Consider the following 26,163-nt stretch of genomic DNA (forward strand, 5'->3'; position numbering starts at 1 on the left):
AATCACAGCAGCTTCCAGATTCAGCTGTTCTGTACCCAGACTATGGGCAATGAAGACAAACTTATCCTTCTGCCCGGAGAACCTGCGGGCTTCTCTCAGACGTACATTGTCACCTTCACTGCGCAGCTTCCAGAAGGGTTGGATGTAGAACCAGGAGCCCTCGTTCCCTGCTGGGTCCAGCGACACCCTCATAGCATTCTTCTCCAGCAGCGCAGGCAGCCTCTTGTTCACCGTCAGGTACTTGTTGCTCTTGATGTGTAGGAGCTGCAAAAAAAACCCAACATGCAATGTTCTATAATCGGTAGTTTAGATCAATATTTTTTTTAACACTGAGAGGAAAGTGTTAAGTTAATACTCAGGAAATTTGTATTTACAAAACACAAATGTTCCTCAATGATTCCTGTGCACCTCAGTGAATCTGAATTGTAAAAGCTCTCTACTTACAGAACACAAAAAGCCAGCAATGCACACCTGTTATTTAACAGTCTGAGATGTCAAAACAAGGAAGGTATTCAGCATTTCTTTTCTAGAATTACACTACAGCGCTATTCAGCTCAGTGCCGGTTATTGAGTTACTGTATAGAGTTTGCTAAAGTAGCCATTAGGTGATAAACATGAATAAATACATATTTACATGTTTATATATAACTTTATTGTTCATCCAAGATATTAATAATTTGTCTTTGGCATAACTATCAAAAAGCTACAAAAAACAAAGTGCATTCAACAAAAAATAAATACACATTAATAGCAGGTATTTCTTCTAACAATAGTTCTACCCATTCGACAGTGCATATACTGTACACATGCAGTATCTCGCTCTGTCCATACTACACTATCATTACAGTAATCTGACAGGAAACGGACACTTAGCTGCAGCTAATATACCAATTACACAGGGAGCAAAAGATTTATTTGGCCACAGGCATTCTAAAACAGTATATATCTCTCTGAATGTAATGGGAACAAAGAGGGTGGGAGGGGTCATCAACGATAAGCCGAGCTTTCCTTTGAACTGCAATGTGATGCAGCTCTTTAAGCCATTTCTGCAGTCAGCCAATTACTTTACTAGCAATATTAACAGTTCCGGCCAATTTCCCCTTACTCCTAATGCTCAGGCCACTATACCACACTGTGATACCAAAAGTAAGGATGCTGTCTTTTGACCCACTTCAAACCCTTTCAACTTGCTGATCAAAACATACGTTGACTAGCCTCCTTAAGAATGCAGCGGTATTCTCTGCAAAGCTTAAATGTTCATCTATTACTGATCATAGGAATTTGAAACGCTGAACAACCTCTGCAGGTTGATAAGGGAGATAGGTTGAAAATCTAATGCTATCATAAGTAGCCCGTTCTTTGGTTTTATCAACACTAACATGAAGCATGCTAGACTGACACCACTGTTCCAGTTTACTTACCTGTTTAAAGTAATTCGCCAGCCCTTCTCTATCAATCCTACTAGGGCCATATCATCCAGCTATGTTAACAAATTAACAGACGTTTCCTGCATTTTCATACTACTCCTATAGATAGAAAAAAGTAAAGCTGACAAAACACAGCCCTGCGGAACACCAGTATTTAAAACAATTTCATTTGAAATCGTATTGTTCATTAAGAATCCACTTTGGGCGATCCATTAGCAAATCCTTAGCCCATTTTACAAGGATCCTATCAATATCTAAACCCAACAGCCGTTCCAACTGTATGTGGGTATGAATCGTATTAAAATGATAAAATCAATAAATAAAATACGTGAGTTTATCGTCTGCAATCTTGCCTTTTGGAGATGACTAGGACCAAAATTCACTGCATTGGCTGCATCTTCAGTTCTTATGTGTTCCTTATAAGCACACTTCTATTAAATTAAATTCTAAGCAAGGGATCCAGATCTGCAATCAAGAGGCTAAGATGTTTACAAAAAACCCTCTCCATGCAATTGCTGAAGCTAACAGGGGGGAGTGCCACCCGTCAAAAGCCACTTAGTGCTTTGGCCTTAGGTAGAGGTATTATAGTACAGGTACCACATATTTGGCACTATACAAGATTCAAGTAGTGCCTGAAGTAACCGAGTTAAAACTCCCCTAAGTAATTTATAAAACAACTTTAGCACCTTGCCCTGCAATCTGGCTGGGCCAGGTGCCTTGTGTGGCTTAATCTGTCTCCTTCAGCTATATAGATGAACTGATGGGAATCCCCTTAATTATCTCATTACATTGATCTCTAAAATCCAGTGTCAGAGCATCCACAAAAATAATTAAGATCAGTCACAAAGGATGAGTTAACAGCACAATTCCCATTCTAAATTTTCCCACCTCAACCCATCATTACGTTAAGCCCTTTCCAAGCCTGCTTAGGATTGCCATCCTAACACAGAACCGATCCTCACTTCTGTCTCTAGAATCCTTTTTCACCTTGTTCATTTTTGACTTAAACTCCTTGTCTTTCTCCGTAACGACAGTGGTTTTTCCTTTAAAAATAGTGACTTTTCACTCATTTAAACACATTATAAATGCTTAGACACCCCAGGTTTGTTATATTGTTACATATACAAATGTTCATGTGCAGACAATGAATGGACAGGATGGATTAGAACATCAAGTTCTAATGTGTTTTTCAGAACAAACTTTGTGGTTTATTTAGTATGCTATCATTTCAGGCAGAACTATACAGGCCACTGCAATTTAAAGAAAAATTAATCCTGGATTCTGGAAAGCTGCCAGAATAGATATGATTAATGAGATATTTGAAAGGAAATACTCATTGTGAGACACACCCCCTCTTCCTAATATTGTTACTGCATACTGTATGGAACAGCTTTGAAGATCAGGATTAACACTGTGGCGAAGAAGGACTTGAGGACTTTTGTACATAAGCCGTGAAGTGTTCCTACTGTGTATCAACTGCCTGATCGCTGAATAAACAGCAAACAGTGACCTTTTAAAGGCCTGAGCTGTAGATGTCACCAAGATTACCATCTGTGAGATTCTACTGAGAAAAACCCTAATCTTAAAATCTTTAGATTATATTATGCAAGGTTTTACAATTTACAGAATTACTGTACATGTAGAACTTACTGTATACATACTGTACACCAAAACATGTATACAATAAACACTTTCTGTAATAGCAATACTTGGAAAAAGTAGCTTGAAATACTTGAAACTCAAACACTTTTATTCATATTTTGATACTGTAAACTCAAACATTGACCTAACCTTCACTTTGTCAGACTACTCCACACAGAAAACAAACACGTATCCACTCCAAAGCAGGATAATTGTTCTCAAAACAGGTGGTTGAGGACAAGAGTAAAAAGCTTTACATACCTGTATAACATTACTGTACTTAACTATGTCTCCAAGTAGTTTTTTATTCTCAGATTCATTTTGCTTCCGTTCAAGTTCTGCTGCGTGCTGTCAAAACAAAGAGAATTTTTAATGCATTTTACAGAAAGGATATCAATAGCCTATCATCCATCCATCCAACCATTTTCTTCCTGTTTCACCCAATACAGGGTCACAGGGGAGCTGTAGCCTATCCCAGCAAGCAACGGGTGCAAAGTGGGATAGGACTCAGACCAGGGCCAAAATTCCCAAAAGCCAATTAACCTGCTCGGGTGTCTTTTGGACTGTGGGGGGAAACACAGGGAGAACATACACTCTATGTAGATACACCTCCAGGTCTTGAATTGAAACCAGGCTTCAGCACTGTGGGGCAACAATGCTAACCTCTGTGCCACTGTGACATCTTATCAATGGCTTACTTGGTGTAGCCATTCACTGCCTTACCACCACACTGTTCCTTCCTTGTTTCAGAGGGGACAGTGAGTACTTCACTACACACAGTTAAACTGCTTGCCAGCTGTTGTCTGTGACACGTTACTCTCTAGTAACGTGTAAGGTTCAGTATTGCTTGTATTACTCCAATTTATTCAGCAAAATCAAAGAAATTATGTTTTCTGACAAATTACTAACTACAAAAAAATATTTTTTTTGTGGCTGACATTTAACCCATTAATGGCACACATGTGGACTCCATTCAACAAGTTAAGTCACCACTAAACAACTGGTGGCACCAGAGCTTATAAGGTGCGTCACAGCAAAGTGTGAATACTTGCGCTACCAGTTATTTTCTGTTTTGTATTTATAATTAAGGAGGATCAGTAGAACTTTGTTTTCACTTTTTACCTGGGAATTTTCCCTGTGCCCCCAGCGCAATTCTGTACTAAAATCCTATACAGTATACTGTGTCAAGGAAACAAGCAATATCTCATTACATCACTGTAGTTCAGGCTTGGCAAGCTGTACTACTGAAGCAGAAATGCAGTGCATTAAATAATATTCTAGAGGTGTGAGTGGGAGGCTGTGTTAGCCTGACTTGGGTGCAAAAGGAAAAAGTAAAGGTTAGTTCCATGCTGAGAAGTAGAAAGAAGAAACACAACACTTCAAGGGCTGAGCCTTGAGACCAAGTTCATAAGCATGACACATCTAGTGCCTACTGCTGGCTTTATACTAAAGCCTGCAGGACATAGCAACTGAAATGCATCAAAGTGCTACTTCTTGTAGCAAATTACTAGGTACATCTATCTTATTTGGTAGGTAGTAGATGTATACATAATAAAGTGTAACAGGGGTTAGTGCACTGAGCAAGTGACAGAAGTGATATTACCTCCCTCTGAATACATATCAGGGCTATTTTGATTAAGATAATATTGTTATTATTCAGTTATTGTTTTCAAAACACCATTTTTTAATCCATCTCTGAATATGACAAGGTTAAGGTCAACAGCAGCCAACATGTGAGAAACTGCATCCTGTTTTCACAAAGAAGATCATGCAAAATATTTGGATAGTAACAGGCCTTTGAACGGAAATCTCAGCAGAAGCTTTGGGTTTAAATTAGACAGCAGTAAAAGAAGCTGAAAAGATGTCGGGTGGCAGGTGAAAAAGACCATGGAAAAGGATGCCATGTCTTGCAGGTAAAACTGCAGTAATATCAACTGACAGTACACAAAACATTACTTTGTGCAAAAATTAAACCAAATTCTTGCTGTTCTCTGTACTGTACACACTCTTCAAACTACTAACAACCTTCTTACACGATGCAGTAACAGTAACATGGCTCAGGCAACAAACAGGCAGAATACAAGTACTGTAGGTGTGACTGCTTAGTTTTACAATAATATAGTTCTGACAGATGGGGCAGTTGAGTAAAGCCAAGATGACAAAGTATTTAGTTGCCAGCAAAGCTACCTCATTCAGAAGGTTTAAGTCAATGCCTATTATTGTGTTTGATTTACATATCTATCCATGAGTCATAGATATTCAAAGGGTGTTCCTAATTACTAAGTCAAATTAAACAAAGTCAATGTTGGATCATTACATTAGCCACGTTAAAACATACTGTACATATTCAAGAGTGACTGGGTCATTCATAGGGAGCTTATCAAGCCAGTCTCCATAGTTACCATTGTATAAAAGAGAGTTAAGAACAGGACAGAATGTAAGAAGGTCCATCATCCTTATCTTCAACAAAAACATGCTGTGAGAGAGCCTCCTTGAAATCAGACTGGAGACCTGAATGCTATAGGAGTACCTACTCTGAGTTTTATTATAGAAGAGAGCTTGCTGTCTTATTTATTTGGAAAATCTGATTCTGTGATGATGATATCCTGATTATAATGCTATTATTACAATGTGCTGGAGAACGAATGACACACGTGCTGTGTAATGCTCAGTAATCCGGCGATAGGGGATAAAATTATTATTTGTTTACATAGCAAGCTGGTGTCAGATGATGAATTTTATATTGATTTAACAACTTCCCTATTCCATCATTTAACCATCCCCGCAAATGGTAACAATATCATGCAATACCTGCTTAGTACTTTTAAAAAAGTATGTTTTTATTAATCGTATGAAGACGTTTTTATGAATAACTTCACAGTAAACATCTTGTGGTCAACATCTAACTAATGTCAACTAGTGCAGTTCTCAGGAGCTTCAAAGCAAGAAAGGAACTGTGGTGTTTACCGAGTTGTAGGGGGGCTGAGACACATGATCGAAGAAATCCGAAGGTTTACCTTAGTTTGCTTTAAATTAAGTTCTTGGTAAATCATTAAGAGTCATCAACAGTCCGGGAAAACAGGATAAAAAGACAGAGAGAGAAGACTGGTGAAGGAACACAGAAGAGAGAGTAAAGGAAGACACCGGAGACAAGAGATCCTGAATTTGATCGACTGTAAAATCAGATTGTAGTTAAGTATTTGATAGTTGTTGAAAGACCTTGCCTTTCTGTTGTTGTTAGGAAACTCTGATTTCCTGTATAAAGAATCCCTAGTTTAAAAATGGTTTCTCCTCGTTAGCATTTTTTTGGAATAGGGAGAAAAGGATTTTCAAATACTTGGCAGCAGTGTGGGGTTGGTTAGTCGGGATGTGGGCCTCTTGCTTGGAAATAGAATAACTTTCTGTTCTGTTCAGTTTGTGTTATTATCATTATTAATAAATGTTAATTCCTTTGCCAAAGCTGTGCCAGAGAACAAAGATCTCAGTTGTCTCTAACTATACCAACCATTCGGGTATATTCTTGGTAAATATTTGGGAGTGTGACAGTGTCGGTCGAGTCAGGAGGCTGCCTTAGCACCGACAGAGTGCGTGTGGTCTTCCCTGCGGTGTGCCGGTGTGTAGTCGTCTGCAGAAGTTTCTGCTCTCTGGTATAGGAGAGAAATCTTTCTCTAGGCGGAGAAATGAGTTTGTGTCGCCGGTGAGGGGAACACATTCGGTTCTGCCGTGAACGCCGTCCGCGGGCGCGTGGGGATCTTAAATCACAGCGCTGACTGGCGTCAGGTTTGGAGGCTGCACATTCCCACGTGCCACGGAGTGGGGAGCGCAGTGGGAGGTGTGTTCCACTGTCACAGGAGGTTATGATTATTTTAATTATTATTTTTCTTTTAAACCCCAATTTGTAACAGTACTAAATGTGTTGTTTGTACTTTATTATGCTACTGTAAAATTCTCTTTTACACTGTTACCATCATTTAAAAATGCAGATTAATCACACGATTAACTTACGCTCACAAATCATACAAGCTAATTTTAGTCAAACAACAACTCTAACTTTCCTACTTTCCTAAATGTAAGAGCTTTCTAGTGATAAAGACCCACTGTGCTCACTCAATGACAGCACTGAGCAGTGGCGGAAGGTTCCCGGTTCGTATCCCGCGGCCGGCAGAGGAATCCTACTCTGTTGGGCCCCTGACCAGGGCCCTGAACCCCAGCTGCTCTTGGGGCGCCATATAAATGGCTGACCCTGCGCTCTGACCCAAAGCTTCTCTCCCTGTCTGTGTCTCATGGGGAGCAAGTTGGGGTGTGCAAAAACGCAAATTCCTAATGCAAGAAATTATCTTATATCTTATAACACACCCTTAATCTGTACATCCAGCAGTCCTCAGATCAAATTAGTGACTAGAATAGTGAGGAAACATTCCATCCAATTTTCATGGTCTGCAGCATATAGAGAACACCAGTGCCAAGTTCTGCCACAGAGCTTTTACCTGCAACTTCTTCAGCAGTTCTTCCTCTGTATTCCCTTTTCCTTGCTTTGCTTTCCAAAACTGCTTCTGGGCGGAGTATCTGTTCATGGGGGATACCTTGAAAAGACAGTCTGTTGAGAAAAATTGGAAATTAAACATTCATATTACTGCATTTAAAGTCACAGTTTTGGAGTTATGTCAACACTCAAGCCAGTGTTTGAAAGGACAACAGATAAACTTAGTGGGGCTACCACAGTATTTTTTAAGCACTATACCTATTTTAACCAACGGGAGACAAAACACATCTTCCTGTTTTTCCGCCACTAAACTCCCAGAAAAATATTTTATAACAAATCTAAAATCTGTATATCAAACATGTTAAGCTCATAACTAGCCTGGCTCCAATACCAATACCAAAAGCATTTACCAGGTGACTGTAATTTTGCACTGATAATTGTATTAGTATTTTTATGATCACAAGCATTCAGAACTTACACAAGGAGTTAAAATCTCAGATTTGTGCATGCAGTTAAAAAATGAACGCAATGTAACGGATCACATTTTAAGAAGCTGAAATTTCTGAACCCAGCCAAACAACTACCATGCTGGAGAAAGCAAATGATGTTCATCATGATAAATTATTAGTAATGAGATAATTCAGTGGTGACTGTGCAAGAAACTCAGAGAGTCTCGAGTTTATAATGAGACACCGAAGTCTGTTTTATGAATTAATTTCCTCAAGAAGTTAACTCAGTTTCACCTGACAGTTCAGTGTGGTACAGAACTGGACTGTACACTTGTGTCATATGTTTAAATAAAGATTAGTATACACTCAATCTATTTTGAAATAAGGTTTGGATTTCCACTGCTGGGGGATAATTTATAGGATAATCACTATAGTATTTTAAACATGCAATTGTGGGTACACATATGGATCTGAGGTATAAGAAAATCACCCTATAGGTGGTTGTCATTAACTAGACATTGCAATACTTTCTTGTTTGTTTATTGATAGATTTGGCTAATGACATACAGTACTGTATGTGTTTAGTTAATGGGTTCTTTCACCTTGAAAGGAGTTAAATGACGCAGGGAAGGTAGTGACCTTGGAGTAGTGCAGTGGGTGATTGCTGCTTCCAGGCATACAGCAGTTTAAAACAGATTAACAACACTGAGTACTGGAAATAAAAGTATATTTAGGTCACTTATGGACAAAACAGATTCCATTACAGAACTTCCTCCCACTAATTGGTACAACCATTTGGCATGGAATAATTTGTTCAGCTGGACTAAAATAACTACAGTATGTGCACCAGCAAGAAATCAGTACTTTGAACCTTTTTGTAATATAGAAATGGTATCTTCGACGCGTATAATAAGGAACAATTTTGTAATTGTGAAATACAGTGATGTAGAAATCTGACTCTGGCCCAGGGTCATTACTCCTGACCTGAATTTTAAACAGACACCTGTTGAGTGACATGTGTTAGAAAAAACTGCGGGGATAACATTATCAGGAATAGTCACTGTGCTGTAGGTGGAAATAAAGTCCATTTCCGTCACAAATGAAAACACTCATCTCAAACCTACACAGCTCAGTGCTGTGACTCCTTGAATCCCTACAGTGGTTTTAGATAACCTTTAAAGTTCCACCGACTAAATGTTTCAATGGCATTTGAATTTGTATCAACCTAATATTAGACTGGCAAATACTCTGTTATATCTGTAGATATAGAAACTCCATGCATCAACTATCCAAACTACTCACAATGTCATTACTAGAAATTACTGTACATTTCTCCACAGCTTTTACTTTTTACTTCACAATAGTGAAGTAACTAGACATCCCATATCGGGGAACTCCAAAGGAATAAAATAATCAATTTTATAACTTGATATTGATATGTTATCTTTAAAACCTAAATAAGCAAGTGTGTAACTTTCAGATAAGCTACAGCATTCTGTTTTTACCAGAAATGTTTACTCATCATGGTTTCAAATATCACCCTTGATAACAAAATAAAAAGCTGCTTTACAAGGAATTTGTAATGCAACGATGTATTTTTTCACAAAATGTTAACGATTGCCTTGCTTCAAATTGCATACTGTATAGAAGGACTGTAAACTTACTCCACTAAAATGTATTAAACTTTTTCTTAGTTCAGTATCACTTGCAAGCAAAGTGTCTACAAAATACAGTACGAAAAATATGGCATTTTTCTTTCTTTCGAAATAAAACACCTTTCACAGTTAGCATAACAATTGGCTGAATTCTACTGCCTCCTCAAACAAATGTATGATCTTCCTGTGGAATCCTGAGACATAAGACATTGTGCACATTTAATCTCTCTGCCAAGGGGTCAGCTTCTTACAGTATATAAAGAATACAGCAGATTCTCTAAAGGCAGCTCTGGTGAGGAACATCTCCTGTTTCCTTGCCACGCTTGATTTTCAATCCCTAACCTGGATTAAAGCTGTGGGCTCAAAACAGGTCATTATTTCACAGCTTTCAGTTTGAAAGAGGTCCAAAGTGGTCAAATCCTAGAGGTATGTGCATCCCTTTTATTGTGTATGGAGAGCCTGGGGTATTAATATTTTAACTATGACCATCTTGTCCATCAGTACAAATATATGTACTGTAAGAGTACAGTTGGAGGCAGTACATTTATTACAATTCTCACATTTGTAACAGGGACCCATTCACACGTACAGCACACGTACAGCAAATACCGCTTTTGTACGAACCTCTGAACTTCTTTGGGGGGTTGGCAAGATCGCCGGCATCTGGCTGCACCACACATCTGTCATCCACAAGCCTGAAAGGAAGAGACAGCCCTTCAGTTAGATGGTTCCCTTCCTACAGTACCTACACAAACAGACAACTTATCCATGGGGGACACAAGAGAGGAGCTTCTTAAAACCTAGCAGCTTGATGTGTAGTGTCAGTGAAAAAAAAAAGAGGAAGAAATAAGTGTAATATTTATACTGGTAAGGGGAAATCAAAGATGTTTTTTTTGTTGTTGTTATGCAGCCAAGTTCATATCTGGGAGTTACTTCTCCCTAAAAAAAGTGCTTACTTAACACATTACAGGACTCGTGCAGGAGAGAAAAAGTCATGGTTTTACAAAAGGAAGCAACCTTGAGTAAACGGTTTAATACCACAGTGTGACTTCAGGACACCAACAGGAAACATACGCAAAGCCTGAAATCTACTGTAGATCTACACAGAAAGAAGGGCTGACAGGCCTGAGCCAAGAAATATCAAACCATAAAGTAAGTGGCTTCTTTATTCAGCTGTGAAGTTGGCTTTAATGGCAGGCTAAAACTTTGAACAAAACCTAACTAACAAGATAAAAACTAAAAACAGTTTTCACACCATGAGCAATTTTTGTCTTCTTTCAAATGTTTTTATCTTAACTGTGAACCGAACACACCCAAAAGTGTTTATGATTACAAATACAGTAAATTATAGAGTAATTAAACTTGACAAATTTAGTTATTTGCAAACCTCCATATCAGCATATAGGAAACAACTCCTAACACACAAAGCCTACAAATATTGAATATAAATAATATCAACTCAGTAATTCCGGAGAAATGAACCTCTCGAGTCTACTATAACTCAGCTTAATTCGTTCATACACAACACACCCAAAATTATACACAAAAGAATTACAGAATATAATGTTAGAGCTACTGTACATCATCATGTTGTGTCCTCCATATCCATGCATAACCAGGCATTCTACCAAATATTATTCATCCTGCCCAAGAATTAAAACTCTTGGATGGGATCAAGCACACAATGTTGATTCATCTGTGCTGAAATCTCATTTTTTACACCTGCTAGAATTCTTAAACTTTGCAGCTAATGTTGCTATCCGGAGAAGAACCTTTTTCAAAACCTCATAACCCATCTAGTCAACTTTCACTTATTTCTGATTATGAAAAACTGGCTTTTTCCGTCTCTGGAACTTCAGGAACTGTAATAAATTAAAATGAAATCTGTGTGTCAGAGATATTTGTTTTACCTCTGCTTAACGGTGTTAACTGCTTCTGTTTTTAAGAGTGTTAACTTCCTAAAAAAAATTCTTTATAACGTGTAACAAACTGCATTTTGATATACCAAGTGTTTTATTTACAATGTGTCACATAGTTTAGCCGCAACCTTTTAAAGTAAAAACAGAGGCACTTGCTTTAGATAAATTGTTGTTTTGTGATTCAAAGACAAAGAAAAAAAACATGCATACGGTTTAAATGATGGCTGCTATGACATTTATGAGGAGGCCAAGCCTGATTTTGTATTACCAGAGATCTAATACGCAGTTCTTACTGTTCCACTAACTATCAAAGTGGACCACTATCAGGTGGCCCATTCAGGATGCTGAGTGCTTTATTTTTAGTTCAGGCTATTTTCCATGACCTCGCTGTTTTGAGACAAAGCCTGTAACATGGTTGAAAGCTTTTTTATCATGTTAAATAGGTCGTATCAGCAAGACATGGCGGGAGCAATCATACACACAGCTACTTTTATGCCTGTCGACTATAAAGAACAAACAGACAGCACAGAGTTAAGACCATTCTGGCACGATGCTGTTGATGAGGTTAAATGAGACCTTCACGTGCAAACGAAAGTATGTATTTTACCATTAAGTGACACAAAAACACCTGTAGTAAAACTTGTTAAGGACCTGATGTATCGTATGTGTCTGCTCATTTAAAAATGTATTGGCAGGAGCACCACTGGGCAGTTCAACTCTTCAGTAGGAGTGGAGGTTGTGACCACTCCACAAATTGCCATTTATGGCCTGAGCTGTACCCCTAGCAGACTACAGCTGGGAACCCCCTTAAGTGATGGTGGCCAACTGGCAGAGACACTCTGGGGGGAAGGCGAGCTTGAGTCGGCCAGCATCTACCCACATCGCCCTGCAGGTGACCGGGATGCCAAGGGTGCCCAGCTGGCAGCGACAGAACAGACATTTCAGAGGAACGTTCCTCATCCTGCCCAGAGCCGACAGAAACTGGGAAAAGACTCCTGCCAGTTCTAATTAAAAAAAACAAACATTTGTATGCCAACTGAGAGATCCACTAATAACCTAGAACCCACTGTCATATATGGGTTTGGCAAAGTCAACAAATTTGTTGTACAACTGGTTGGGTAACTGGCAGAGGAGAGAAAAAAAAAGTCTTGACTATGTCCCAAGCTAAATACCTACCATTTGCCTATGCAAAATTTTAATTTAAGAGCCATGACAAGACTTGATCGTGCCTACACAGGCAATTTCAGGCAGCCAGCGGTAGTAAATCTTCATCCAGCTGCACACTGAAGAGTTGCCAGACAGGTGGTACAGATGCTCTGAATTCAACCAAACTAACAAAAAGTGGCAATACCAGCACAGAACTGTGAAGCAGCCTTGGATATTTTTTTTTTATTTTGCCAGAAGTGATTTACAAAATATTAGGGTTTTGGAAGCACATGCCCTCCAAGAAATGACTGGAAATGTTGTTCAAACATGTTGGATGAGTGACTCAGCCATGCCGGCTGTATTCTTAAAGGCTCAGTGGTGCCAGCCTGCTGAGAGAGCAACAAAGAAACATTTCCTTTCCTACAAAAAAAAAACATGATAAGAACAGCCCATTTAAACGTCTTGATACCAGCTTCCTTTACTTAATAGATTAAAAACTTTTTTAAAGAACAGCCAACTGTATTAAATTATCTCTACCACCACATACACAAAATAAAACTTCCTTTCTGTTGAATATTGTGAATTCTGGTTTACTAAGGTTCCTTGCTTTCCTGTTAAAAAGAATAGAAATTTCAGTCTATGCTGTATATGAAAGCTGTTCTCAGAAGCAACTGCATGCAGAACTACAGGGATATTGACACACCTTACTTTACCATCTAAATTTATTTTAGATTTGCATCATTATCAGAAAATAAAATGATCCCCATTGAACAATGTATAATCAAGAGCAAAAATTAATAAATTAATTTGAATGAAAAAAGTATTTTGCAGGACTTTTGCTAGAAAAACTATTTCATTCACAAATCTCAATTCAAGTTAAAAAGAAAAAACAAATCTGACATCCACAGGAACGCACAGTGCACATGATATACTGTAGGTCGTGCAAAAACCCAATTTTACTTAACGCAGTGTTGATTTGACATTGCACAACATAACTGCTAAACATACTAATGAGGCCGCAGAATAAACTTTGAGGCCTGTATTAGTACAGGCAGTGGTACAGTTCTGGAGTTTGAAACTCCAGGTGAACTCAATGTAAATCATACATGACGAGCACATTGGCACATCACAGCCCAGCTCTGCCTTTTACCCAGTGTCACATGCACTTTATGGACTTCTTCTCTCTTGTGTAGCAGTGGAAGTCACACTTATTGTCACATTTCATTTCCTCTTCTCAGATGGAGTCCAGCACATACAGTACTCCCTCACACACCCTACTGACATACTCTCTTGTATCACCTTCCTGTCAGTGCAGCCTCACTCGCTTATCACATTAACTCTACAATGTCTGTCAACAGTGTGCCACAGCGTCCAAAACAGTGTCTCTGCACGTCACTGCCAGAATTCCTCCTGACCAAATCTTCCACAGACCTCCCGATTCCCTTGCTCCTTTAATTACAGTCTAGTTTATATAGCAACCATCTCAAAGCAAGTCCAACAAGACAAAGGCAAAACCAACAGAGAAAGGTAAACACAAATTAAAACAGTAAATTAAACAGGATCAAAAGCTATTGAATAAAGGTAAGTTTTAATACATGATTTGAAAGTCCCAGCTGACCTGCAAGATCTGATAAGTGCTGGCAGGTCATTCCCCAGCCTTGGATCAATAGCAGAGGTACAGTATAAGTGCCCAGTTGGTATAGAATTAATGATACTGTAGTAATATGACAGGAGGAATATTCCTTTTTTAGGATTTAGTCTATAGCAAAACATTCTGGGCTATAGGATACAATGGGAAAGCAAACGAATAGCAGGTCTCACTGAAAACACTTCATACCTCTGCAGCGTGAAAGAACTGGACTGTGATGGAGTGATGGAAAAACAAAGGCTAGTTATCACCTTAAAACACAAACAGGCATCTTTGAATAGAGCAAAGCTCCCTTTTGTGAAAGAACTAGGAGCTTACAACTCCTAGTTTACAACAGCTTCTGTTCAACAGACCACATCTGCACACAGTCTAACCAGTTTTCTAGAGTTTGGCTCTAGAAAAAAAAAACCCTGCAAAGTGGCTGCGGTACAATTCAAAAGGGATCAGCTCCTAAATAAGGGTGCAGCCCCAAAAAGTGAGGTAAAGTATCTGTGCAGTGATCGTCAAAACTTACTACATAAGTTCCCTTTTCCTGCAAGTACGCAGCAACAACTGTGACATGATGCAACAATGAACAAAGTGAAACGTAAACCTGAAATGAAGGGCGTTTTAAAAAAACTGCTGGCTCAGGTAAAAAGGTCCAGGAAGCAGCTGTGCACGAGGAGGAGTCCATCCGTAACCCGTCGAGAACATATACTGTAGGCAGCTGCACCTTTTTAAAAAAATCTCTCCTTTAAAAGATGCAAATTACAATAAAATATTGTACAAACTTCAACCATACAGCATGGGCAAACTATTGCAATAGAATCTGACAGAACATTAATTGCCCTCTAATCGGGTGCAAATTAAAGGAGACTAAAAATACCAAAAAGCATAAAACATATTTCCTTACCCACCAATTACTCAACACTTCTGACATAACTCCAGGCAGTTTGGCAAATGCTCACATGAGGTCATTCTCATTGTGTCACACCTCTGATGAAAGCATACAGAATTTTCCAAGACTCTAGCACTGCCCTTCCTGATTGCTTCTGAAGGTCCCCTTGCTGCTCCCAGCCATGTGGATGTGACTAGAGGTTTTACCTGTGTTGCAATCTTTTGATTAATGGTATTGTGTGCATTCTGGGGGGTTTTCAAGGGTGTTAGTGAAACAGAGCTCACTCAGTGTAACCCTGTGACCCCGCGGAGTCTGCACGGCTGACCAAGCCTGCTGGGGCACGTGGCCAGCCCCTCGTCAGAGTGTTTTAAGGGGGTTGGGAGAGGCTTGGGAAGACAGGCCAAACCACACATATCACATTGCTGCGGTGAAGGGCTGTTGCGAAATTCGGTGGAGGGATTTAGAGGACGAGAATGTACAAGGACTAATTCAGTGAGCACGATTCAGTAACATAGGTTGCAACACGTCTTGAAAAACGTGTTCCATACCCACTGGATCACACGACTGGGCTTTTGACTTGTCTGCTGTGGACATCAGGGGCCAGGAGATATCCAAGAGACCGCAACCTCAACCTTGCCTGGGATTCGCCACAAATGACACTGCTCCCAACATAGCCTGTGATACTGGAGATCTACTGTATTCCAGTCAAATATATCCATCGGTAACTCGTATCTCATGCACTCGTTCTCAACAGTCTGTAATGCACCCCATTACAACTGAGACACGAAGATTTTATTTGTTCTGAGTGGCTACATTCATACGGAAGCATGTTAGCCCTAGGGAGAAAAATAACATCACTGTGTTACTACAAGACTGCATTTATTTATTTGCAAATAAAAATAATGTATTTATTATTTTGCAATAATTGTGCTCTTCTGCAATAAATATTGCATCTTAAAAGATATATCAATGCATTATTTCGCAATAGTTATTGCGTTTTGACAAGATAACATTTTTTGTCTCTGAGGCACCAGTAGGTCTCCGTAAAACCATCTTATCTCTGTACTTTTTAACAGCTGCAATGCTAAAGATGATTAATCTTCCTTGGATATACTGTACAAACTATCATTTTCCATCCCAAATTCTAAAACATTCCACATACAATAGGGAACCAACAACCCATTCGGCAGCAGCCATTCTCCAACAGATCAGGGAAATCTGTGAGAAACTGCTTCACCAACTGAATTGAGAGCGAATTTTAAGGAGGCCAGATTATACCAGCCCATAGTGGAATATATCTAAGACACTAGGCTGAATCCCCCTCTTAAGATTAGTGCCATGACCAGGTAATCAAGACTACCATTTAATGTCTCATTCAACTATCTGGATTACCACCATTACTTTATAATATAAGACAGCAAACCAAGACACAGAAACACAAATAAAAAGCCATTTTAACTCAACAAAGCATATCTGATACCATCATTCAAATGAAGATTGCATTTAAGAGAAGTAGTAATACATTTTGAAAACTATGCTTTTGATTTTTGGTAATTCTTTTTACTTGAGTGCACATCGTTCTCAAGTAAAATCCACTTTCAGAAGGTCTGCAGTCCTCTTCCAAGCAAGCACATTCAATACAGGCAAGGTAAATGTAAATGCAAAACTGTTTTTATTTTTTATATTTCAAGAGCTGCATCTATTGCTGCTCTTTTAAAACTGAGAACAGGAGCCATTGTCACACACCAAGGGCTTAGCGTAGGGGGAACAGGTTATCTTGAAACATCTTTCAAGAAACAACTGAATGGGATCTTCAGATCAATTAGTTACAGAAAACCAACAAACTGGGCAAACCAAACTGATCCCTCTCATTTGTAGCCCTTTCTTATGTTTTTAATTTTCTAACCTGTGTGAATGTGTATACTGTAGTTTAGAAGAATATGAAATTTCCTGAATGTTTGAGTAAGACACTAGAATTTTATAAAGATATTAATTGAATCAAAAACACAGTAATTGAGACCAGAACTTGTTTTTTCACGGTGATTTAGGTTTCCAATCAAAGCATCCATAAAACTCTGATCTTTAAAAACATGTTAACTGTAAGAAAGAACAGCTTACCCTGCCCCTCGTTCATCCCATTTTTATAGCTTTTCATTTTGGAACTACTGTTCATTTGTAATTACTTTCAGAAGTTCTGAGTGACTGGTTTTCACCTGGAGGTTGTGCGTTACACACATAATGCGTAAATAAAGGTAAAATATGGAGCAATACTACTTCCAGCATGGCTTGATTCAGAATCCAAATGATTGGATTCTGTTGATTGTTCCTTCTTGGTTTTTATCTTAGACATTATAATTAAAACTAGAGTGATAATACAGTATATAGCATTGTTATTACAAACAGGACAAAATAACTACCCTGTTTTTTGTTTTGTTTTTTTTTCAAATACCAGTTATCTCCAAATTCCAACCTTAACTTAAAAGCCCAAGACGACTGGGTTCACATCTTGTGTGATGCTGTTCTGAAGAAGCGACTCTAACCCTAGCCTCTGGCTTACTTTCCATTGATGAAGTGGATTATCCTGAACTCAAACACTGAGGAAAGCTGATTGGAGAACAGCTCTTCAGAGACTGTATACAAAGTCAGGACAAAGTTCTGATTATCGCCACAAGCTGGACAATGTTGTGATAATCAAGAAATTCACTGGCGACTCCAGCTTATAAAAGGTAAGGTGTGTTTTCAGAAAAGAATTTGTTACGTCCCGTGTAATTATTCCTGAAAACTGTGTGTGAGGGGAAGTCTTCAAAGCCTGAACTCATTTTTAAAGAGGGCCAACAAAAAAGGTTTGAGAACCTGTGAGGAAGAGGAAGGACATCCTTCAGTTTTTCAGCAAACCAGCACGGACTGCACCAGGGAGCCGGAAAAGGGTGGGAAAAGGGTGATGTTTCAGCGGAGGCAAAGTGATGGGAGATAAGAGCACTGAGGTTTCATGGCACCTGCTTTACAGAGACTTTGGACGTACTCAAACACAAAACTCACGGGTGACTTCCCAAAGGCCTATAGATTATCAATATCTGCTGCTCCTTCATCTATCTAGATGTGACAATCCAACGTTATTAAGGACTCACGGGGTGACCAAGTCATCCTTATTAACATTAGCATGCCATGAAGCCCTTGGGTTGTCTTAAACCTATGAGTAAACTCAGTAAACCAACATTACTCAACCACAAGGCTTCCCAGTTCAGACTTTAGTGTTCTGAGTCCAACAGATTTTCCACATTTCTTTACTATGGAAACAGCTTCAACTTTAACAGGATCTATTTAACTTTTCTCCTGAGTGCAGAGCCGATTTTAACTTAAAAAGACACAGACAACCCGCTGGATTCTACAGTGTAGAGGCGGAAACCCAGTGTTAGTAATTGCCCATTAGACAAGAGGTGAAAATCAAATGTTCTGAAAGATAAGGCTTTAAAATGAGCCATGAACCAAAATACAATGATTAAATTAAATACCGTGCTTCAGCTCCATAAAGTTGAGGAATTCAGAAAATCATGAATTTGTTTTTAATATACCAAATCTAAGAGTTTAATACATTAAAATATTTGTTAAAATGCTTCTGAAAATACAGCTGCATGGTTAAAAATATAAAAGCACCATATCTGACTGTCTTAAAACTTGTTTTCCCTACAGCTTTTTACTGACTGAGAAAGCCTAAACTGGCAAAGCACACCTGATACAGTACATTAGACAAGCAGTGGCCTCTTCTCTTAAGAAACAAGTGAGTGGGCACTCAAAAGGTTAACTTTGAGCCTTGCAGAACGGATTGGTTAGTTTTACTGAAAGAGCTCATCAGTAACCTCTTTGATGAGAAGAAAGGCAATAATGCATGCATTTAATGGACTCCCAGGACCATTATCTCACAATTAACCAAATGCTTTCTCAGCCTATAATAGCCTGTAAAAGACTGGCAAAAAAGCGAGGCGTGTACTGCATGCTCAACATCATTCAGACAGTGCAAACATTATAAATGGTCTATCCACCTATGCTGCAATCCCAACCCCCTTCTCTGATAATTACAGTGAGTGGCATACAAGCTCACCCATCAGGTCTGAAAGCTGACATGATAAGGTACACAAAGCCTTAAGTTTCAAACCAGCAGAGTAACACACAAAGTTAATTAGTTACAGACAAGCATGCTTTACACCATTCCCTTAAAACACATAGGAACCAGATCATAAGTATTTTGCATTTTTCAAAAGATAAAGATGGCCTTATTTGCATTGATATGCACAACAACTAGACAATTTACAAGTATACAGAAATATATTTCTGAATAAACTGGCAAACACTACAAGACCCGTGGCTGCTTTTAAACGCAGTGAAGAATCACAAACTCATTTGGATCTTACTGCCCAAATAAGGCCTGAAATGATAACTTAAATGTGTCCACATTGCTCCTAGCACAAGTGTGAGGAGGATTAGAAATCCATTACACGAGAAAGCAGCAGCCATGGCGGAAAATTATGATGTTACCGGAACCACAGTAAAAAGGCTAACCAAAAACACTGGGGAGGAATGCAACATTAGTGGAAAAAACCTGGTCCGGAAGGACAGGAAAGATAGTCGAGTGGGAGATCTTGAGCTAAATATCACACAGAGTATCCAGGAACTAATGCTGGAGAAATCAAGTGTCTCAGAATCTATATGGATCAGATTTACCAAAAACATTCTAAAGGTATGGTATTCAGAGTATACAGTAGGGTCTTGACATCAGTGAATTTAACATTCACAAATTCGCTTATTCACGATTCAGCCTGGCCAACAATTTCTTGGATGGAAGAAGAGCACAGCAGGATGAGACTGTGCTGAAGGCTGTTAAGTGTTACTTTCCAGTTAGCCGCACAACAGACTTGGATCACGAATGAATCTAGCTAGTGAGTGAGCCTCTCCCTACCCCCTGTTCAAGTACCCACTTTCCAGCATACATATCTCAGCATGGTCATGTTTTTGTATGGTAATGAACTCTCCCAGTTGTGCGCCACTTTTTAATTGCATTACAGTGGGGGGTGCTGATCACAGAGACAGAGACAGAGACAGAGACAGAGACAGAGACAGAGACAGAGACAGAGACAGAGACAGAGACAGAGACAGAGACAGAGACAGAGACAGAGACAGAGACAGAGACAGAGACAGAGACAGAGACAGAGACAGACAGTCTGTGCACAAGACTGGATTGTCAGTGCACAAGATGAATAAGGGCAAGCACACCAAATGCCGAGCAGTGATTCATGCTATCTTAACTGATTACTATAAGCTCCTGATTACTTTTGTTTCTTTTAGCTGATCAATGTTATTGAAATGATCATAAACCCAACATATTAGAACTTTAGTTATCACACAAGGGAGCATTACTTATGTATTTTAATCATACAAACCATATACTACAGTACATCATGCAACGGTTTATTTGTGAATCTGGCTATTGGCAACAATTCTCTTGCGTACCTACTGTACTGTACACCACCAACAAATAAGAATGGGAAACTGTAACTTTACCTGCACAGAATGGAAAAGACCTGTAGGAATGTTAGCAAAAGAAACCAAAATGGTTATGGACTATTTTCTTTCCCAGTTTGTTGGGGCACCAAGAAGGAATGCTTGTATACTGTACAGTATATCTTGTTTATCTTTCAAACAATGGAGATTCAGGAAGACAAAAGGAGGTGAGAGAATCATTAGGGAACTCTGATCATAATGTGAATTTAGGCTGTGAAAGACTGCAGTTCTGACTACAGTGTCTAGAAAATAGCAATAATAATACATTTTATTTTATAAAGCGCCTTTAAAAGTGGCTTTGAAATTTAGTTTGAAACTGTATTGCTTCAAATCAGGAGTTAAGGCAAACAGACTTTTAGGAATAAGAGGATTTAGGAGAAGTAAAATTGGATAAGGTTTGCTCAACATCCCAAATTTATCCCAATAGTAACCAGATCAAAAGGTTAAAAAAAAAAACAGAATTTCTATTAGAAAAATATAAGGCAAAAAAGCTTTAGAAAGCTCTTTAGCTCTTTAGAAAATGAATAAAATAAGACGAGGTCCAGTTAAGGACGAGCAGTACAATGAAATCCAAACTGAGGTATAAAATGATTTTGGAGAAGCCCAGACAGAGGTGGAAGGGAATATTGCAGTGGAGGTTAAGATATTTTCTTTTAGTACTTTAGTACTTTTAGTACTAGTAGGAAGCTGCATCAGCATGCGTAGTCTGCAAAGGAACAAGAAATGGTTTATTCCGTGCTGAAAATAGAAGAAAAGAAACACAGCGTTTCGATTGTGAAGCCATCTTCAGGTGTGAGAAAGAGGAAAATCAGGGAAAAAAAGAGACTTTCCTCTCTTTCTCAACCCCGAAGAAGGCTCCACAGCTGAAGTGCTGTGTTTCTTTTCTTCTGTTTTCAGCATGGAATAAACCTTAACCCATTCCCTAGGTTCTTTTAGTACTACAACAGCAAAAGACACTTTAAGGATGGAATACAATATATCCAGGACAATAGTGGGAAATATCCAGACAATGAAAGAGAAACAAGAATATAGTAAACAAGAATATCACTCAGGTGTTCACCAAAGAAGAAGCCAACATGCCTCTGGTAGAGGAAGGACAAAGTTCTGTATTAAGCAGTATAAGCATAGGAGTGGTAGAAGTGTTTCTGATATTAGAAGCAGGCCTCATTAATACAACTCCAGGGTTCAATGGTGTCCTACCAATGGTCCAGAGGAGGGGCTCATAGGAATACCCTCCTCTGACAGGCTGAAGGAACCAAACCATTTTAATCTTGGACAGAAAACATTACCTGGCGCTTTAATCCCCAAAAGCATTGACAAAGTCAACTCAGAAGTGGTGGACATCACCCAGGTGTCCCTGGTTTCTTCCACAAAACAACTGGGCTTCTATTACCAAACAAGCTTGACATACAGAATGGCATCCCCTCATTTGTAACTACTTTTATGTCATACAGTGCTACCACATCACTGAGATCAATTCCTATCCACTAATACACAAACGTCTGGGAGGAAGTGTGTAGAAGGGGGACAGTTAAGGTGAGGTCACTCGTTCACATTTCACAAGATTATCGAAGCATTCAGTTTGTGCTGTGCTGACTGAGCACTGGGAGGTGTGCCTGAGATAGTGATTTAAATCCAAGGTCCAGACATATAAACTGCATGAGCAAATCAAGGCCTCATTTCACATAGCACCACTTAAAAGCCTTCTACTGTAGGTAGAGCGTTTCTTACTCACAGTGATTCCCCACACAATGTGAACATGGGAACAGAAGACTTCAAAGCAAGATTCACAACAGGATAAAATGATGAATCGGACATGATCTGGTCTTTGCTTGGTTTTACATGTTGCGTAACAGAACAAACTTTTTCCTTGGATTGTAATGGTAAAGAGCAAGCCACTGTATCCATTAAACTGTGCACTGATATTGGCTTATTTTCAGTGCGCACAATGAACTAGGACAAGAAAATCAAATGCCTACCATCTCTGGGGCTTTAAGCAATCCCTACTATTTCAACTTAAAGGAACACCTTGTGGGTGGTGTTGTTTTGCTTTCTCAATCAGCCATATTGCTCCACAAAACTCAAAATCCTTGATCCTTCATTCTAAACAAAAGAGACCAATTTATCCTTATGTTGTTTTTATTGACGGTATGTGAAATATGGACACCGAAGAAAGCAGCCATAGCGGGCAGAGAACAATGGAAAGCATTCTTCAAAAAGTCGCTGGAGCAGCGTTGCTCTTATCCAGAAAAGCCATGGGCCTGACATTCGTTGGAAGGCCGAGCCTGTTCAAACAGCTCACACTAGACAAGCCACACTACTGGAATCACAGTAGGTGGGGCTGGCAGTGATCTCTCGGGCCCTCCCTGCATATCTGTGCCCTTTCAGAAGGGGGAGAGAGCTCGGGGGAATCTTATCACTAGGGAAGACATCCAAACACAAAACCACGAAAACGCGAGGATTCTCACAGGGCTGGTAGTCATGCTGATTAAGAGATAAAAACACTGTTTAAGGTAGGAAGGCTCAGATTTTACACTAAACTGATTTTACTTGTGTCAGCACCCAGTCCCAGAGTAATCTAGTATGCATAACCACTATAATAAATATAACACATATTGCTTTCCTTAGATCTCTTAAGCAAAAGAATAAAAGAGGGATTTCCAGTGGCTCAGCCAGACCAGTTCCTGGCTCAGAGGGCCATGTGGATTCAATGGTACAGACGGTGTCATGTCAGGAGCCAACTGGGATTGGGATTCCCCGACCGGCAGTGCAGACCAGGGGCAGATTCTGGATTTGTCAGCTAGGTCTCTCTGCTCCACCAACAACATCCCAGGCTGAGCAAGTGTGCAGTGAATGTCCTGCCCGTCCCCGAGACGCTTGTGGCATGGGGAGAGAACGAAGGCTTCATGGTCATAGGTTCGGGGGAGAGACAGGGGGGACCCTCCTGCACCCTCTCAATCTCGCAGTGTGGGTACAGGAGTTGTTACTGTACACTGAGTCAAAGACAACTGGCTACTCCAGACTGGGCGAGTCATAAACCATAATTGGTTTAAATGGGCTCATTTTTAAAAACAAATTAAAAACAACTCAGAAAACACCTCCTCTGTGATGCTAGAGTAAAACCCCTAACACTGTCTACTTGCAAAATCAGACATGCATCATTTATTGCCAAATAACGATGGACTCAAATTTGGTTTTGTTCTGTTAAGCGCTTTGAGAAGCCACTTTTAAAGGTGCTATATAAAATAAAGTAATATTATTTTAGCATTATAATAATTTCTAGACACTGCGGTCTTCCACAACCTAAATTCAGTTGTCAATTCTGAAAACACAACTACTGAGCTCAAGAGTTCAAACGCTGTATTGTAATTATCTTCTTCCTTATCTTACTCCAACACTGTTTCAGTGACTTATTATCTGGTTAAAGTGTCTGTCATTATGTTGGAGTGTGCTTTAAAACAAATGTCCCCATTGCTGGAAAGCTGGAATTGAATTAAGAATCAGATGAGGAGTTCATTTCCCAAACGCTGACTACCACATTTTCTGCTGTGAAATCAAAATGTAAGAAATGTTAAAGTTTAAGATGTGTGTTAAAGTTTGAAAAGGTAGACCATGCAATGACAGTCACAAGGAATTGAGTGTAGACACACGTAAGTCATTCATAATTCCTAAAATGACATCTTGTGAAACAATATATTGGTGAATACAGAAACTGAAATCTAGTACAAACATCTTATTGCGAACTATAGAAATACGCAAATCGTCTCGAACTCTAGAAAGTCCGAAGGCCCACTGAAGAGTTAATATCGCGCATTGGTTTATGCAAAAATCGTCGTTTACATGGAGAGCAGTTACATTAACAACCAGTTTTGCATTACAATTTAAAGTAATCTGATATAATGGAATACTAATAATCTATAGCCGTTTTACCCCCCAAAACACTTAAGCAATTCCTTCTTTCATTGCATGAGCTCCAGGCCTTTTCGACAACTTTTAAATTACTTCCTACTTTTCGGCCCAATGACATGAGAAAGTGTTCCGAGTGCACTACAATGTTAAATGATAGTCTTCTCAACATTAACATCATATCTATCATAACCTTACAGAATATGTGACAAACGCTACACCCTGCGATTCATAATTTAACTTCATAGTTCATTAAATTCCTTGAAATGCATATAATAGTTCTGCACAGCAAATACGTACCCCAAAGTGCTAATAAAGCCATTGACTGTGCCTTCCGCGTAGAGGGAGACAATATCCCCAATGTGAAGAAAACTGGATCTGTGCTCAGACATTTTAGTTCATTTTTTTTTATCCTTTCTGAAGTCGAGATCAATACGGTTTTTGAAATTCCCTGCTCGTGCTCTCGCGGATAATCGTGCAACGCTAAGCAACCATTAGGTGTCCACAGAGGAACGGTGCAAACTGCCTTCGGAAAAGTGCCGCAGTTCTTTTTCTTTTTTTACTTCATCCGATGCAGAAGCGACACAGCTCCACAACCAGAAACCCTCTCCATTGCATGCCAGCACTCCGACAATGTCTGACTTTGAGAAGTTGTTTCAGCCTGTATCGGCGCAGACCATACCCCTGCTTCTTCCTGTGGCAGCCGAGTTTGGTCTCTTTCACATTCACGGCGGGGAGGAGACTTGACTGATGCCAGCGGTAAAGACCCTATCAATGCAATGAAGGAAGTGATAGCATACTGCTGTGGAATGTTGCTTAGGTGAGTAGGCTGTCACCTGCCAGTGCTACTGAACTGTAGCACAGGCACAAATGTCTGAACTGAAGAAACCCAAAAGGACACCGGAAAAATTAAACAAGATCGATACAAAGTTTCAAAACTCAGGACACGTGATCTGCCTTTCTTACCCACTGAATATGCACGTACTCTCTTATTAGTCACACCTGGAAAGAAGCACTATTAATAAGAATAAGAATTGCATACACTTATATAGCGCTTTTCTCCACTCAAAGCGCTACACAGGTAATGGGGACCCCCCTCCACCATCACGAGTGCGCAGCCCCACCTATTAGCACTTAACTGTGGATGTTAAGTTGTTATTATAACGAATTTGTCAAGAACAGGCGTGTTTGTACTGTAGCTGTCGTGAATCTGGTAGCATCAGCTGTCCCCTTACCTTTTACAGTAGGTGAGCTTGGATCGATTGTAAGTTGAACTAGTGCATTTCCTTTTTTGTGGGTCAATTTTTATTCACTGTTTTGGTATGATAAATAAACCAAAAAGTTCCTAAAACAAATGACAAAAACATAAAAAAGAGAAGTAACAAAAAAGCTTCCAAATTTCCATTAAGTGCAGATTGACTTGAATAAAAAAAAACACACATCCAGGTCCCGATCT

At 39.3% G+C, this 26,163-nt stretch overlaps 1 protein-coding gene and 1 long non-coding RNA gene across 3 annotated transcripts in view; one reads left to right on the forward strand and one right to left on the reverse strand.

Moving 5' to 3' along the window:
* Positions 1-25,563, reverse strand: part of itpr2 (inositol 1,4,5-trisphosphate receptor, type 2) — a 160,575-nt gene extending 135,012 nt beyond the window's left edge. The window contains exons 1-5 of one of the 2 annotated variants that reach the window (XM_069192742.1): positions 25,008-25,563; positions 10,280-10,350; positions 7,556-7,665; positions 3,330-3,416; positions 106-264 (exon numbers count right to left, since the gene is read on the reverse strand). In XM_069192742.1, the coding sequence (XP_069048843.1) occupies positions 106-264; positions 3,330-3,416; positions 7,556-7,665; positions 10,280-10,350; positions 25,008-25,099 (519 nt within the window). In that variant the 5' untranslated portion in view covers positions 25,100-25,563. The remainder of the gene's footprint in view (positions 1-105; positions 265-3,329; positions 3,417-7,555; positions 7,666-10,279; positions 10,351-25,007) is intronic. The other variant, XM_069192743.1, reaches the window with a different exon arrangement.
* Positions 10,710-13,294, forward strand: LOC107077971 (uncharacterized). Its single transcript, XR_001478949.2, has 2 exons — positions 10,710-10,807; positions 12,270-13,294. It is a non-coding gene; the product is annotated as an uncharacterized lncRNA (long non-coding RNA).
* Positions 25,564-26,163: the final 600 nt, after the last annotated feature.

Source organism: Lepisosteus oculatus, chromosome 7 (assembly GCF_040954835.1).
Source record: "Lepisosteus oculatus isolate fLepOcu1 chromosome 7, fLepOcu1.hap2, whole genome shotgun sequence".
Classification (NCBI taxonomy): Eukaryota; Metazoa; Chordata; class Actinopteri; order Semionotiformes; family Lepisosteidae; genus Lepisosteus; species Lepisosteus oculatus.